The sequence below is a fragment of the Limulus polyphemus genome, unplaced genomic scaffold (assembly GCF_000517525.1).
Source record: "Limulus polyphemus unplaced genomic scaffold, Limulus_polyphemus-2.1.2 Scaffold1990, whole genome shotgun sequence".
Classification (NCBI taxonomy): Eukaryota; Metazoa; Arthropoda; class Merostomata; order Xiphosura; family Limulidae; genus Limulus; species Limulus polyphemus.
The window spans coordinates 71,126-89,452 of record NW_013667600.1 but is presented as its reverse complement, the minus strand read 5'-3'; the positions used below and the strand labels follow the sequence as shown (position 1 = coordinate 89,452).

General features: G+C 32.8%; 2 protein-coding genes across 2 annotated transcripts in view; one reads left to right on the top strand and one right to left on the bottom strand.

Moving 5' to 3' along the window:
* LOC111087302 overlaps nt 1-5,847 on the bottom strand; it is a 14,346-nt gene extending 8,499 nt beyond the window's left edge. Inside the window, exon 1 of the mRNA XM_022393506.1 lies at nt 5,805-5,847. Within this exon, the coding sequence (XP_022249214.1) occupies nt 5,805-5,847 (43 nt within the window). The remainder of the gene's footprint in view (nt 1-5,804) is intronic.
* A 10,660-nt stretch (nt 5,848-16,507) lies between these two features.
* The window catches only part of LOC106465579 (metabotropic glutamate receptor 8-like), a 65,015-nt gene continuing 63,195 nt past the window's right edge, over nt 16,508-18,327 (top strand). The window contains exon 1 of the mRNA XM_022393507.1: nt 16,508-16,672. Within this exon, the coding sequence (XP_022249215.1) occupies nt 16,508-16,672 (165 nt within the window). The remainder of the gene's footprint in view (nt 16,673-18,327) is intronic.

The window sequence follows — 18,327 nt, the reverse complement described above, 5'->3', positions numbered from 1 at the left end:
TTCGTAATAACTATTTGTAATAACTGTTATTGTAATTTATATTGTTGTGTGTATATTAACACGTATTTGTGTTTAAAAAAAGAAAACTGTGTGTATCAATCTTGTTGGCAAATATCATAAACTGACTATATATCGGCTTTTATTTAACTGCTAAATCTAAAGTACAATTTAACTACTAAATCTAAATTACAAGTTAACTCAATTTCAGACTATTTGAAATTCTAATATGTAACAACTAAGAAATATGATTTATTTGTATGTGAAAGACTTGTAATATTAACTGAAAGACTGCCAAATTTCGTGAAGATATACGCACTATATTGAGAGTTATAAATATTAAGTGTACAAAGACTTTAAACGAGTACAAAAAGGTCACGTGGTGGGTCAAATTGACCGAGCTCATATTTAGAGAGTTAAATGAACATTATTGTTCAGAGTACTGTAACGTTTATTATAGTAATGAATGTCTCAAAAGTCAATCTGTTGTCTGTTCCGATTGTAATAGATTTTGTAAATCTGTAGAATCTGTTACAATCGACATAAATCAATGAATGGTAGAGAAACGAAATCTTCGTGTGATAAATTTTACTAGTGCAAGAATTGTTTTGTCATTATTTACAGAAAGAAATGTAATCCTAAATTTCATCATTGTGGCGAATACATTTGTGAAGGATGTAAATCATATGTCTTAAACAACCATTTATGTTTTTACAAGACAAAGATGTCAAAGATCCGCCAAATAAATTTTAATTTTTTGATTTTGAAACAAATCAAGAAACAGGGATTCATCACGTAAACTACTGTGTGGTCGATGATTTTAATGGTAAGGAAAACGTTTTCAAAAGATATAATTCATGTGACAAATTCTGTAAATTCTTATTTTCAAAAGAACATAAGAAATATACAGCTATAGCACATAATATGAAAGGTTTTGATGGTCACTTTATTTTGAATTATCTTAGTCATCAAGGGATAAAACCTGAGATTATTGTAAACGGCAGAAAAATCATGATAATGACCATCAAAAGTCTCGGAATAAAGATAACTGACAGCTACAATTTTATACCCATGTCTTTGTCATTGTTTCCAAAACATTACGATCAGAAGAACTGCAGAAATGATATTTCCCTCATCTTTTCAACATCAAGTCAAATCGGGAATGTCGAGGACCTATCCCAGATGCCAATTTTTACTTTCTTGACACAATGTCAGCACCCTTAAGACAAAAGTTTCTGGATTGGCACTGTCAGCGACGAGAAAATGAGTACATATGTGATTTCTAAGATGAGATGTACAGGTAAGAAAAAACTATCATTGTTAATTTTGTTTTGTTGTTTGTATAAAAATGTTTTGTTGAAAAAATAAAAACTATCAATATTGATTCTTATTAATTGTGTTTCGTTGTTGTTGAATGTTATATTTATAATTGTTTATGTTTCTTTAGATACTGCTGAACAGGTGTAGATATACTTCAATGGTTCTGTCTCCAGTTCAGGGATGAGATTCTTGCAATCTGTGATGTAGACCCATTTAGGTATACGACGATTGCTACTGTGTGCATGTCTGTTTACAGAAGTAAGTTTATACCACTATAGTCAATAGCTCTAATACCTAACCATGAATATTATACGACCAACAACTACAGTCAAGTAAGTATTCAATGGTTAGGCAATATGCAAAAATCTGATGGGGTAAAGATTGAACATGCACTTAATGGTGGTGAGAAACAAATCCTGAATTATAGGGTAGGCGGTTTTTGTATGGAACAAAACACCATCTATGAGTTGTACGGTTGTTATTATCATGGGTTTCATAAATGTTAGGATTCTGACACAAAGAATATAGTTTTAAATACACCCACGTGGTTTATAAGAAATCGTACTCTTGAAAAACAAAAATAACTGGAAGGTCTAGGATACAAAGTCGTAATAATATGGGAGCATGAATTCAAGAAATTGAGAACTAATGACACTGGTTTAATGAATTTTCTTAGGGACCACACAGTAGTTCCTTGCCTAGGTGTACGAGACTCCTTCTATGGAGGAAGAGTTAATGCTACAAGACTTTTATACGATATAAAAGAATGAGAAAAATCAAGTATCTGGATTTCACATCTCTATATCCATGGACTAATAAATATTGTGAATATCCTGTTTGACATCCAACAATTATAACGACTACTTTTTTACTTTAAATAAATATTTTGATTTCATTAAATGTAAAGTTTTAGCCCTGAGGAAACTTTATCATCCTGTATTACCTCTGAGAAGTAACGATAAATTGACTTCCCTCTGTAAAACGTGTGACGATTTAAGAATATCACCATCATGTAATAATTTCGATGATGAGAGAGCTTTTATCAGCACATGGGTTACCGAGGAGGTGAGAAAGCAGTCGAATGTAACTATAAGATAATACAGATTTATGAAATTTACCATTTCCCTGAAAGATCCATACAACTGTTAAAAATTATATAGACACATTACTAAAAATAAAACAGGGAAGTTTAGGATGGCCCTCTTACTGTGCTACATCAGATGCAAAACAGGAATGTATTGAACAGTATGCTGAAAAGGAAGGAGTGCAACTGACCCCTGAAAACATAGAATTTAATCCAGTAGAAGGTCACTTGCAAAACTTTGTCTTAACTCTTTCTGGCATCGTTGGGGTATGTCTGAGGACAAATCATATCTGACTTACGTAACTTCTGTTAGGTTCGTCTATTTTGTATTATAATACAGACAGTATTGTCTACATTTCAGACAAATCTAATGATCCACCTCTAGGAGATTATCTTGGAGAGTTTACAGACGAGCTGGATAGACAGTATATAACATTGTGGGCCAGTGGTGGTCCAAACAACTACGGTTATTTATACAACGATCAAAAATTATGCTGTAAGAGCAAAGGGTTTACCCTTAATTTTATCAACAGTGAAAAAATAAATTTTTCATCAATAAAATGTATGGTAACTGATATATTCAGTCCTTTTCAGTCTCCTATAACTGTGATTAACAATAAGAAGATTTGCAGAAGTTTTAAAATGCAGACCATTTACAACAAAGAAGAAAAGAAGAATTATCATTCAGTTTACACCAAACGACACACCCTTCCAGACTGTTGTTGGGGGTGGTTCCTAAATGTGCTCAAACATGATCTATATAAGGTGAGTTACATTAAAATTTTTTCTCATTAGAGTTCAAGATAGATAACCGTCTACTACACCCTTTTACGTGTTTAGTGTCAGGTCCGACAGGAAGTGGTGAATCACAGTTTGTAAGTAAAGTTTTAATGTATCATCATTGTTTAGTGTCAGGTCCGACAGGAAGTGGTGAATCACAGTTTGTAAGTTAAGTTATAATGTATCATCGTGAAGTGATTTATCCTATTCCTGAAATCATTGTATGGTTTTATGGTGAATTTCAACCATTGTATACAAAAATAATGCAAAACATTCCCAGCATAAAATTTGTCGAAGGCTTACCTGAATATTTTCATGATTATTTACAGTGTGATAAGCCAAATCTTTTTATCATTGAGATCTTACGAGTGAAAGTGGAGAAAATAAACAAGTGTCTCAACTTTTTACACCTGGAAGTCACCATTTGAATTTATCAGTGCTTTATATTGTACAGAAGCTATTTCATCAGGGTAGAGAAATGTGTAATATTAGTTTAAATTCTCAATATAATATTCTGTTCAAAAATGTCAGTGACAAATCTCAGTTGAATGTTTTAGCAAGACAAATGTTTCCATTGGGTATCAAATATTTTGAAGAAGCTTGTCAAGCTGCAACGAGACAACCATATCGTTACTTACTCACTGACTTGAAACCTCAAACGCTTTAACAGAACCGTCTGTGGACCGGACTTTTTCCTGAAGATAAAGTTATAGTGTACGTACCAAAGTAAGTTAAACATATTGTTTAACTGAATATATATCCATTTATTAACATGACAGCAACTGTAGTAGAAGTAGAAGGGTTTTATCTGAAGGATAAGCCATATGTAATTAAGGAACTTGCATTTAAATGTTTAGTCACTGGATATATAAACATGTTTTTGTTTAAACAACTGTTTTCAAGTAAATATCAGATGCTGATCGTCCTCAATGTAACTGGGTGACACGGCACATTCATAGTATTGTTACGTCTCTGGTTGTTTGTTAATTTCCGATATAAATTCTTCCCGAGGAACTTTAGCGACACAAGTCCTTTCTTAAATAAAACTAGTTTATTCTTTCTCAATACAACTTTGCAATACACAGAATTTCCACAGTCACTTTAACTTCAACACACGCTATAATTCACAATGATTCACGCACTTCACTTACGGTCACTACGGCTCGCTTGATTCAGTTATCTGTCTCTATATCTCTCTATCTGCTTTCTATCTCCGCTTTATTTGCCGGGTTTATATACAATAAAAGAGGGCGCCTAGAAAAGACTAGAGCTGCCAGGAAAAGTCAAGATCCTTCGAGAATCTCATGACGTGTTACCAGGGTCACGTGACTTCCGCTGTCGTAACAGTATTTTGGTAATATCGACTATACTTACCTGTGAGAAAGAACTGTTGAGAGAGAATTTTACAACTTTTATACAAAGGGGGAGAGAGTGAAATCCGAGATATTGACAAGTCTGTTGAAAATTACTTGTTACAATCTGGAATTGTTTGGATGCCCCAAAGTTAATCAGTTAATAAATTTCGAGAAATTGAGTTACCGTTTTAGAGATCGACGAACAATGGCAGGCTGATTTGGTGGACCTCTTTAAGTCAGTATAACAATCAGTTTAAGTTTTTACTCACGTGTATCAACGTGTTTTCTAAATATGCATGGGTTGGCCCACTCAAAGATAAGAAAGGTACAACACTTGTAAAATCTTCCAAACAAATTTTAAAACAGGGTCGAAAACCTTGTAAACTTCAAACCGATGCTGAGACAGAGTTTACTAATCGTCTCTTTCAACGATATCTCAAGGAACGAGGCATTCATTTCTTTTCTACACATAACGAAACAAAAGCACCTAGTGTAGAAAGATTTAATCACATTCTTAAAACTGTAATGTGGCACTACTTTACTCATCGTGGAACATATAAATATATCACTGTATTGATAGATCTGGTCAGTGTCTATAATCATTGTATCATCTCAGCATTAAAATCAGACCAGTAGATGTCAATCACTAATCAGTCTGTGATGTAGAAAACACTTTACAAACCATCCACTAAAGTAAAATTTCCGTTCAATGTAGGTGCCAAGTACGTATTAGTAAACTGAAGCATCAGTTTAAGAAAGGTTATATGCCTGAATGGACAGACAAAATACTTACGATTTACCAGATAATAGAGAGAAATTCACCAGTGTATAAACTGCAAGACTATCTCGGATAAAAATTAAATGGGACATTTTACGAATCGGAACTACAAAGAGTTATAAAGTCGCTTGATGAGGTCTATGCTGTTGAAGAAATATTACGTCAGCGTGGAAGTGGTAAATTTTGTAAAATGGAAAGGATATCCTGATAAATTTAATAGTCGGATTCCTCAAACAGATCTGTATCGTCTGCCGTCTTAAAATGTCTAACTCTGTTTTTCATTATTCAACATGGATCAATTGTATGTGACGTTACCTGGAAACAGTTCTAAGAATTATTTTGCTGATAATACTCTGACAAACTATATCACTCATCTTCCGAGGTCTATCAACCATGAAGGATCGTGGGAAGTTGCCTTGGCAGAACTACAGTATACACAAAGTTGGCATAATGTACCTGATGGTACAAGCTGGATCAGCTTATTACCTACCTCTGATGATCACAATAAAATCATTTATATTAGACCTGGTCATTACAAAGAACCTGAAGATTTAATTAGAATACTAAACAGATTAGATGAGTTAGCTTAGAATCTGACACATATCCTGTATTTGATTACGATTCATTCACCAGAATTGTAAGTGTCAATAAGAAAGAAAGACACTCTGTATTATTTGATCATGTACTATTTGTAATACTAGGATTTTAGAATAATCATATAATATGAGAACCCACTATAGCTCAAAAGTACTATCAATGTATATGAAGGATTTTATTCACTTTTTGTTTTCTCAGATATTGTGGAACCTGGTATTGTCGGAGACGCACATATGCCACTTAAGAATCGTTAATGGAGACACGATCACTGAAACGTTTACGAAACCTCATTACAGATCTGTATTTAAAAAGAGATTTCAGACAATTGAAATAGATATAAAGGAAGACATGGGTCACCGTATACCACTTGAACATGGGAGAGTCATCATTACACTTCACTTCTGTCGTCGTCATGAAAGTACCTTACAATAACGATCAGTGAGTTTATGACACATATTACGATTACCAGGTGGGAAATGGATTACCATATTTTGCTGGTAGTCAATGGCGCCAAGGTCACAGTTTGGGAGATGTTTTAAGCAAGCTATTTTATTCAGCCATAATTTTCTGAAAAAAGGGGAATTAGCTTTAGGAAAACAGTCAATTAAATCAGCTATAAATTTAACAACAGATGTCATACGAGGAAAACCTTTTGTAAAAGCTAGAAATACAAGGAACCCAGAATCTGGCTGGAGAAGTTCTACATAATAAAAAGAAGAAACAGAAACTCCAGTGTTCAGAATATCTAAAGTTAATTGATGAAGAACATCGACTCTAGACTTTTTCGACAAGTAATCATGACTCTCCTACAACATAAAAAGTCCTGTCAGTGTACAAAGTATGAGCTAGACTTATGTTCTCTCCCTCCCACACAAATAGTGATTGAGGAAGGTCAGTGGACTGAATATTATCCTTTATCTTCAGTGACTGACAGAGGATCTATAGAATCTTCTATATTGGGATCAGTAGCCCAATCATATCTTCATGTAAAGGCAAATATTGTCAAGCCTGATGGTACTGATATACAAAAGGATGAAGATACTTCTGCACCTGTAAACTTGTTACTTCATTCTCTGTTTTCTCAAGTAGATGTACAACTTATTGATAAACTCATTTCTTCGTCTTACATCCTTTATGCATGTAAGGCCTACATAGAAACTTTACTAAGTTATAATAGTGAAACTAAGAGAAGTCATTGGACATTATCCATATGGATAAAAGACACAGCAAGCAATTTTGATTATCTAGATTTTAATGATGGCGAAAACGACGAAATCAAAGATCGACACATAGATACACGTGGTAGTCAAACAGTCGACATGATTGGTCGTTTACATTCGGATATATTTTTACAGAACAAGTTCTTGCCTAATGGTGTAAGTATGAATTACCGTCTCATACAAAGTAAAGATTCGTTTTGTATTATGTCAAAGTTTTACTACAACACGTTTCCATCTATGCTACAAAAGTCAAGATCAGCCCGACAGTCGTTCTGTCACATGCTAAAGCATTTCAGAAAGGTGCAGCTAAATATCCTTTGAAATATGTAATGTGTAAATTGTTTTCAATTCCCCAGGGAAACGTACAAGCATCTATTGATAATGCTTTTCAAGGTCAAATATCTACACGTCTTGTTATAGGATGTGTTGATAATGACACTTTTAATGGATCTATGAAGAAAAATCCATACAATTTCAAACATTACAGTATAAAGTTCGTGGCAATCAACGTTGATGGAAAACATATTCCCACTCGACCTTTACAGCCAGATTTTGAAACTGAGCTGTATGCACGAAGCTATGAAATATTATTTCAAGATCAAGGAATTGATATAGGGTATGACGAATGCTCGGAAGGATGCACACTCTTTGCCTTTGATCTTGCACCAGATCTACATCATCAACCTGGATCCAAGTCATAAAACTGGTAGCTGCTTGGTCTGTATTTACTTTGGTCGAAATGAAAAAGGAGAATATTTTGATCCATTAGGACTACCTCCACATAATCACAGCATAAGAAAAATAATCAAGAAGAACTATCAAACGTGGACTTACAATCAAAAAGGACTGCAAGTACCATATTCATCTGTGTGTTTACAATACTATATATATTATGGTTTTCATTCTGTCTCTTAGGGCAGCTAAGATTTACATTGCATATGAAAATTTATTGGGTCATGATTGATATATTACCCAACTACTATATATTGGTGATAAGATTACGAAACTTCAGTGTTTGACTTCTTTCTGTTGTTTGTTGCTATTACCTAGTAACCTGAAACAGGAAAAAATTATGTGAAGGCAAGACTGTATTATTTGTTTTCTTTCTGTTCGTTAATGTTACCTGTAACCGAAAACGGAGAAACAGAATTATTAGAAGGTTTCATAGATTGCCCTGTTTCTGTTGTTTCTTGTTGTTACTCAGCAACCTGAAACATGACGAATGACATGATTTTGCCTTATATCTTTTGTTCGTTAATGTAACGAAGCAATTCGAACACGAATAAATGAAATAATTACAATAGTTTGTGTTTGTTTCTATCTCGTTTCCTGGAACTAAAAATGAGTGAACAGAGTGACGAATCCAGGTCAAAACTGTCCAAATTACGCTGTAGATGTCATGATGTAACACAATATACCTATTTACAGGCTCGCTGTCATATCAAAAATACAAAATATAAGCTGAAATCTCCTTTGTTAAGATGCTACAAGGCCTGGTTGGAGATAAAATCTCTCACATTTGCAAACCGTAGATTTCAACTAAGCCCTAGAAATAATATGATACTTAGAACAGTTGTAGTGTATCTTTTTATTCTTCTACTTAAAAGTCGTAAATCTAAATCTATATTAACATATAATGATAACGAAAACCAGTGTCGGCAAGAATCACTTGTGCATCCAGTTCGAAATAATAACTAGCAATGGAAAAACCGGTGGAAACTAGCTGGAGATAGATATCGATTTGGTCGGAAAAAGTCGCTAGGTTAGATTCTCAGGAATAACTTGAATCACAAAGAAAGGAGGATTAAAAGGCAGTTGTCGTATATTTCCAAGAACAAAGAAATTAAATTAATTTGGTCACAGTTTTATTAGAGATATCAGGGACTGTTAAATAATTACTATAAGATCGAACTCTAGCTGACTCATAATAACTTTGTATTTTAAATATAATAGCAAGAACCATCAAACCACATTTTGCAGATGTCATGGAATAATTCTCATGTTGGGCAATAAATAACCAATTATTTTGATTGTGATTTTAAGAACAAAGTACAATTATTTCTTTGGTTTAAAAAGTCATATTAGTTGAAATAACCTAAAAATAGAAATTTCAAAATGTAATTTGCTGGTCAGATCAACTTAAAATACGTTAATACTATAAACACATGGAAAATTAGTTTTTTTTCTATTCCGTAAGGATGTTGGAGATTCAAACTGATAATATTTAGAAATGGTGAAAATCGTTGCAAGAAAAAAAAATATATGTGGTTAACGTTCCAGCCAAAAAAATCTGACCAAATAATTCTTTAACAGACCACACATTCAGATTTATGTGTCTAAAGTTACAAAGTTGAGTACATTATATAAAAAATTGTTTCGAATATGCAAATCAAATAGTCATGTGACAATGTAAAATCGTGATGAAACAGTATAACTTGACTTTTTTTTAGCGTTAGTTGTTACCCCGATTGTTTCATTGCATGACACGTGTGTCGACCCAAGCAATTGAAAGTGGGGAAAAGGTAGAGACGATGATGTCATAGTGCCACACACCAGAGACGATGACATCAGAGGGTGTGTTGCTAGGTCGCCATGAGAGGTGGAAAGTGTCATGCTGCCATATCACTTGACGACAGAAGTTGTCTGCTATCAGAGAGTGTTGCTAAGAGATGTCACGTGACATCATAGTTTCAGTGTTACTCAAAAGAGAGCATGTTGCTAGGGCCACATCTGTTCTTTTAATCTTATCAACTTTATAGTTTTTCTCTTACATACATTTTACAAAGGTGGATGGTGCTACTATATGTGGATAGTGTTACTATAGGCAGATGATGCTACTATATGTGAATAGTGTTACTATAGGCGGATGATGCTACTAAGGACAATGTTACCATAATTCGTAGGACTACTACACGCATTAACACCATGGAGACATTTCATTCTGACTCATTATAACATGTTCAGCCTAAGGCCAATTAGTCTATCTAACTTTAAAACATCTGGGCTGACTAGATGATTAAATGTACAAGCTAGAAACAAATGTTGAACAAGGTATTTGAAATATGTTTACATTATATTAAAAGAGTTGTGACTTAAACTTTTCAAATCTCTAAATATCAATAGTTTGACCTTAAGGTTTAAATATGCTATTCATATAACTATGATTTTCACTGTTCTTTACAAAATAATTAATTTTACACATGTTACTTTATATTTTTCACTTACATATGTTTTACAAAAGCTGGTAATGTTTCTATATGGTCTTTCTAGGCATATTCTGTGTGTTTTTCAAAGGTAGATGGTGTTTCTATACTTCCATAAGACATAACACAGATTTCAACTTGTCTCAACTTGTGTTTAATTTTCCATTTATATATTACATGCGTTTCTATAGGAGGATAATGTTACTGCTGAAAAGTTTTTATCATATCTAATGTTTTCATAAATATTGATTGAGACAGCTGATTGTGTTTTTGATTTAACGTGCTGATTATAGTGTTTGCTTTTATATTTAATCATACGTTTTTACATTTCCTGAGTTTTATATGCAAAACACTTTCCTTTCTATAATTATTATATATATGTAACATCCTGAAAAGGACCTAACTTAAATCTCATGTTTACCTTTATAAGTTGATCAATAAAACATAAAGAATTATTGTTTTCTTTTCTTTATTGAGATATTGTCTCTTGCTAACTGAAACTAACGTTTTTTTTCATATCTAATGTTTTCATAAATTGAGTACTGCTTCAAAATCATCGTCCATCAGCATTTCCCAGTATCTGTGGCCCAAGAAAGCTATCTCTTTTCGTTTTTGCTTCAATGAGTTTTGGAAACTTGTCAGACAGATATCTTAAACCATTACCATCTTTGTTCTTTCCTTTTAGAAAATTTTTCATAAGTCCTAGTTTAATATGAAGTGGAGGCAAAAACACGTTTTAAAGATTCACTAAAGGTTGATACTGAATATTGTATTTCCCTGTCATATAATTCTCTATCACTGACCATTCATTCTTTTTGAAAGATGTTAATCACCTCGGTTATCCTACAGACACAAAAGCAACAATGTTTGGTATACTCACTCTGCAGGATGACGTTTCGAGTTAGCACTTTTTGTCTGTTAGTATAGTGTACGAACAAGGTTGTAAGCTGTATGGTCTGATGAAGAGCACTAGCTCGAGACGTCATCCTCTTAAAATAAAAATATAAAAAAGTAGCAATTGTTTAACCTTTTCTTTAATTTCGATAGTGATGTCGCCTATGTGGTTAACTATATATTTATTTTTATACTCACTTCGCAGGCCTAGAAGGAGTACACTAGCTTTTAGATCACTAAAAAGGTACCACCTATAGTGATCACATTTGATGGCCTCAAGTATAATCTGCATGCTTTCATAAGTTTCTTTCATGTTCATATCATGTGCTCCAGGAATCAATGGCTTAATATTCCCATCCTTCGAAAGTTCAGCCTTCAGACTAGGTTTAGATGAGGCGATAAAAAGTCTCAATTCCCGAGGATGTTCAGTACTTGATTCTTCCATTATTGCATCAACATTTGTACAGAAACACAAATTATCTTGCATACTGTTGTGAAAAGCAAGATTTTGATGGCGACTTTGGTAAATTGAAACTCTTATTCTTGGAGTTAATAAATTCTATTGCTGTGAACGAGAGCCAAGAAGTTCCACATGCTGCTTTGATAGAGACAAGTCACGAATTATATAATTATCTGTTTTTGTGTGATCAGATGAGGCAGTTTACGTTGAGGAAGATGATTTATTGTATTCATCTCAGGATAACTCTTCTGTTTCCCAATTCGTGAGTGGATGTGGCAATAGGAAACCATCCTCATGAGGTACTGGTTTTATTGCAAATGCAATGTCTGGGTATTTAATATGCTGTTTAGTTTTGCAAGAATATCCAGAAACATTTGTCTTGTAAAAATAATAGTAAGTTATGAGAACTGCATATTGCATATTTGACACTGTGTCAAGCTAGATGTGTAAACTGTACAACACACATGTGTAACCCAATATTTTTCTTGATCACTAATTTTACACCCAAAGTAGTGGCAGTAAGCTACCTTTACCTTGTGTGTATGATGCTTTTCCTTCGTGAAGCTGTAGCATATTTTACACAAATGTAGCAGAAACTGTTTGGATGATTTTTGCTCTTTCGGACTTTACTTGAACTGAAGGCAGCCAGCATTTCAAATGATTTTCTAAAAAAATATGAAAGAGCTTAAAGTTTAGAAATGATGCTTAAAAGATTTAAAAAAACAAATTTTTGCAGATTTTGATTATATCGTGGGTATGATGCAAGGAAGAAGATCAGACTTTGTTTTGACTGTGCATGGAGCAAGTCAAAGTGACCAACTGAATGAGTGAGAGGCAACTGAGGTGTCTGACTCTGCACCTTTTATGCTCATTTGATGAAATTGTCGAATGTTCTAGTAAACTGTGTAGGTGAAGGTTTCGTAACTCTTTGGTGAAGCAGGTGAGCATGGTAATGAAGCAAAAGTGGTGCAATTTTCATCAATTATATCGAAAAAATAACATATGTGAACAATATATTTGGAATTTTACACCAATACAATACAGTCAATGTTTGAAGTTATCAAAAATGTATGCCTTTTACCCATTAAACTGTCCAAGTAAGCTTAATTTTGCAACATAAAGCTATTGTACTAATCTGATTGCATGATATTTCACGTAGTGCTGATAAAATATTGAGGTATTACAATAAGTCAAAATCTAGAGGTGATAGAGGAATTCTGACTACATTTTTGAAATCAGTGCCATAAAATTACCTTGAGTTTTCTCCAGTGGCAAATGTTTTGTTGTCCAGTGTAATCAATAACAAGAACAAACTTTGTTTATAAATAATAGAGTGCAAGTTTTGTATTTCAACCTTAATTTACAATAAATTAAGATTAAAGTGCTAGAAATCGGTCACAAGTTCAGGCATATCATAATTTTTAATATTAGCTTACAACAACCAGTCTAAAGGTCAGTCAAATTTGGGTCACTTTTCAAATATAAATACTCTGTCCCTTTCATCACTAATGATCAGACTGATGAAATTCTACTACATGAAGAAAGAATGATTAACCAGCCCTTAAATGTAAGTATATTGTAAAATATATTTCTTTGCTTATAAATCTAATTTCTGTGTTTCTGTGGCATAGTGATGTTTGTTCAGTCATATCTATTATATTGATAAATAATGTTGCTGTAATTTACTGATTATATACTATGTTATGTTTTAGTCTATTGAAAAGAAAAGAAATGTTGCTGACATTACCAAAAATAACAAATCCAGCAGAGAAGAAGAAACAGTAAAATAGAAAAAAGCTTCAGTTAGGTTCCTCTACTATTATACAACGTGAATAATTACCTTATTCATCTCATACATATCCTATTGGGAACGACCATTACATCACTCTATCAACTTATGAGAATAATTTGAATATTCATATTCGGCATTTCAAGGACTTTGGTAAAGGAAAACTATATCCAACCAAGGAAGGTATTACTTTTTCTTAACAGAATTGAAGGAATTTAATCAGTGGATCCCAACCATTTGTGTTGCTGTACACAGCATAACTGAACAAGATTTTTTCCTTAAAGGAATCGTGTAATTCGTGTTGTATGTGTTAACAATATCCTTTTTATTTTGTTTACATATGGATTTGATTATTGTGGTATTGATATGACATGTTATATGGTTCTCTTTGTTTTATAAATTTCAGAATGGTAGAACTTATGCGCACAGATTTCTCATTTTGACAGCTACTTAAATATTAATGAAAAAAGTTGAATAATCAGTTAAAATAATTTCATATTAATATATATGCTGAACAAGTGTACCCTATTTTACAAGTACCGAAGAAAGAAAAGTGTGAAGCATGTAAAATCGACGATCTTACTCAAGCTCATTATTCTTGTAACACGTTCAATTATGATGAATGTGTATGGTTATATTTTAGACAAGACTGAACAAATTTATTGTTCAATCTATGTTTAATCAAAGAGTAACACAGTTAAATTTATCAAGGCATATCAATGGGATACTTTAGAGAAAGGCGGATTTATTCAAGGTTTATCAAAAATAATGTGCATGTATCCTACCTTTAAAGATCTCAACAACAAAAAAAATCAGTAAAATAACTGTGATAACAATAAAAAACGTTCTTCACAAAATATTTCATTTGTTGTTTCTTATGATATTTGATATTGTCCACAAGAAAATAAAAAATACATATATTTTCTTTCACATTTGATAAATCCATCATATATATTGTACAATGTCTATCATAACAGAATATACTTTACAACCAAAACAGGCTGTATGTTCAATATATTTTAACTCTGACAATGAAGAAGATATAGTAAAACAAATTTATTTATTCATACACTTTACATAAGAATAAAAAAGCTAAATGTAGATTACTGAAATTCTCATTATTTCATGGTACACTGGAAAATTATTTCTGTTTCTATGTTACTACTTTCTGTTTTTCACCAAAATCTATCTATCTATCTATATATATAGCTTAACTTCTTCAAGGTATAATTGTTTAGACATAATATAAAAGAAATATCAGTATCACCCTTCTTACAATTTGGGCTGCATTCTTCATATTTATCCGAGGTTCAATGTATATATATAGACAAGATTTAAGAGAGGAAAGGCCAAGTGACAACCTTTGTATTTCCTAGCAATCACAATTTATCGAGCTTAGCAGAGGTTTTGAATCTAAGCGAGTGCGTGACTTCTTAGTGTCTATTGCAGGAGAAAGTTTGGTTATGTCTGTACTATAAAACCTCAATGTTATATTAATTTTAATTGTATAGTATGTTTTGTACTTCAAATGAATTTTAAATATGTCAGGTTTTATGTATAAACCAGATTTTTTACAGTAGGTGTCTGTGATTTGTTGGCAATAAACTTCAACAATAAACAAAAAGCAAACAGTCTACTTATTTTAAAATACTATATTCAAACGAGTCAAATGTACATACAGATGTTTGCTATACTGTTGGTAATCAAAGTTATATCCATAGCTTAGCTCCCCAGTGGCACAGTGGTTTGTCTGCAAACTTACAATGCTAGAAACTGGGTTTAGATAACTGTGGTGGGTAGAGCACAGAGAGCTCATTGTGTAGCTCAGTGCTTAACCACAAACAATACAGAGCTTAGAATAATTGTCTCTTTTTCGTCAAAGTCAACTGGTTCAATTTCTTTTGAGCACAATTGACGAGACAGATTATTCTCTACTCTGTTATTAAAATACAATTTGTGATAATTTTAGTTTAGAAATTGTTACTGTATGCTCTTTATGACTGGCTTCATAATCATGCAGTCTAAATCTATCTAACTAACTCAAACTACATTTTGGATCTATATTTATATCCTGAAAGTGGCCCAGAATGTTCCACACACACTATAAAATATTATGATATAATAATCTCAATTAAAACAACGAGAAAACTTAGAAGGTTCAAGTAACATGACGCAATATCATAACAATCGCCAATTCACAACAACCGAACTACACAATGTATGATTTGAAAATAGTTATATAAACAAACCTGTGATAAATTATCACTTCTAAAATTAACTAAATTTAACTATTTGAATCATAGCACTCACATTAAGCATAAATAGAAACAGGCGTGTATATATAACAAATTATCTTCTATAATGGTAAGGCGATTGGTTAAACATTAAGTCATTCATTTATTATATTCAATTGTAGCAAAATTGGTAGATTAATGACCTTGAGATAGAAACGAAAAGAGCTGATATATAATGTTAGTTTCAGTCAGCAAGAAGCAATCTCTCAAACGATTTCCTACAATAATAACCCTTTAAAGTTTTATTGGTCAACATGAGATTTAAATAAGCGTCCTTTTCAGGATGTTATATATATATATATATCATAGAAAGGAAAGTGGTTTTGCATATGAAACTCAGGAAATGTAAAAACTATGATTAAATATAGAAGCGAAAATTATAATCAGTAGGTTAAATCATGAAAACATAATCGGCTATCTTATTCAATATTTATGAAAACATTAGATATGATAAAAACTTTTAAGCAGTACATTAACCAATTAACTGCGGATGATGGATATTTCCGTCATTGAAGTTCTATGGCTCTGCTGCGAATGACGGAAATATCCGTCAGTCGCACATTTATAACTATAACTCTATGCATATGACGAGAATTTCAGTTTTATTTTGATTGATGGCAACTCAGTTTTATCTGTGAGTCAGGGTATCAGACCGGCATTCCTACCTCCAAGCAATCAATGCTCAAAAGCTATTTAGTTGGAAAGGGTCATTTCAACATTTTTCTCCTCCCTTGAAATGGCAAAGTGGGTTATTGTTGATGAAGAACTTCGCCAATACCTTTGTGAAAGCAATGAATCAAGCTTAGATTTATCCTCTGATAGTGAAGAAGAATTTACTAATGAAGTCACAATTGATGATTTATCCGATAATAAACAAACAAATGTACCAAGTACTTCGCAAGTATAGTGGAAGCTAAATAATTTTTTTTATACTTCTAGTGGAGATTCGGGTGTCAAAATAAAGAAAACCAGCCTGATAATGTTTTGGAGATTATTGAATCTATTCAAAATGCTGAAATAATATCAAAAATCGTCTCGGAAACTCATGCGTATGCTAATGAAATTTGCAAACAGAAATTCATCTCATGATTATTGAAGAAAAAAGTAGACTACAAAATTTGAAAAACACAAACGTTAGTGAAATGCGTGTACTCGATGCAATGTTGTTATTGATGGGACTAATCAAAAAGCCCGATTTTCAGATGAATTTTTCAAAGGATCTTGTGTTGGCAACACTTTTTTTGAGAAACAATGACAAAAGATAGATTTCTCTTTCTCCTACAACACTTGCACTTCTCTGCTTTTAAAGACTCTTCAGATAAATTATATAAAATTATAGATCTTCTAAACTTATACAAGGAGTCTTTTCGGAGTGCATATTTTCCTGAAAAGAATATATGCATAGATGAGAGCTTACTTCTATGGAAGGGTAGATTAGGATGGAAGATGTATAGATGGAAGATCTAAAGCGTGCTCTATCTAGAACTGAGGGCTACTTTCTTTGTGAATCAAGCACAGAATTCGTGTATAACTTCGAAGTTTACACTGGAAAGGGAACAGATCTTCAAATTCCTCCTTCTGCTACTGAAATTGCACCTGAATACCTTAATCATTCAACGAAAGTCGTCCTGCATGTAATGACAGACCATTTAGAGAAGGGCTTTTATCTTGCAATGGATAACTTTTACTCTTCGCCACCTCTTTTCGATTTTTAGTTTCCCACATGAGAGATGTAATTGGAACTTTGCGACAAAATCGAAAAGGAATTCCAAAGGAAGCATGAAAAGCAAAGCTAAAAAAGGGACAAGATATTACCATGTATAAAGGTAAACTTATGGTCATGCAATGGAGAGACAAGATAGAGGTGATGATGATAAGCACTACCTATGATAATGGTTGGAGACGGCTTGAATGGATAATGAAGAAAAACTTTAATATAAGTTTAACACAACAGCAAATGTACAACGTTTCGAAAAGGTTTTGTCATCATCAGAGAACCTCATCAGAAAAGAAAACCAGCCATATAATAAAAAAGGACCTACAGGATGCTCCTACCACAACCTCTAATGGAACAAAGAGGAACAGCAATTTCGGAGTACTCCCAGTTGTCTTTCGAGGTTTTCCACGGAATACTTTAAATCGAAATTCCCGCCAGTTGATGATGATGATACGTATAGTTTAAGTAGTTGCAGACGTTTTGATTATCACTTGGAGAAAGTTAGGTTAGAGGATGTACTTTTAAACCACAAAGTGTTTTGAATTTTATTCGTATGGTATGCTTTATACTTCAAGTGAATATTCTATAGAAAATGGTAAGTGTTGCTATGTTAAATAATTTCTATAATAGCAAAGTAATTGGTTAAATAGTAAGTCACTCATTTATTATAGTTAGTTATAGCAAAATGATTTATTATAGTTTATCAGCAGAGTCAAGAGTCAGCACGAACCCCAGGGCAAACATCCTCGTCACGCCCCTTTCTCTCTCTCGTTTTTAACGTTTTTAAGAACTTATTAAAAGGAAGATCCTAAATTAGTACAGCAACGAGCTCATAAAAA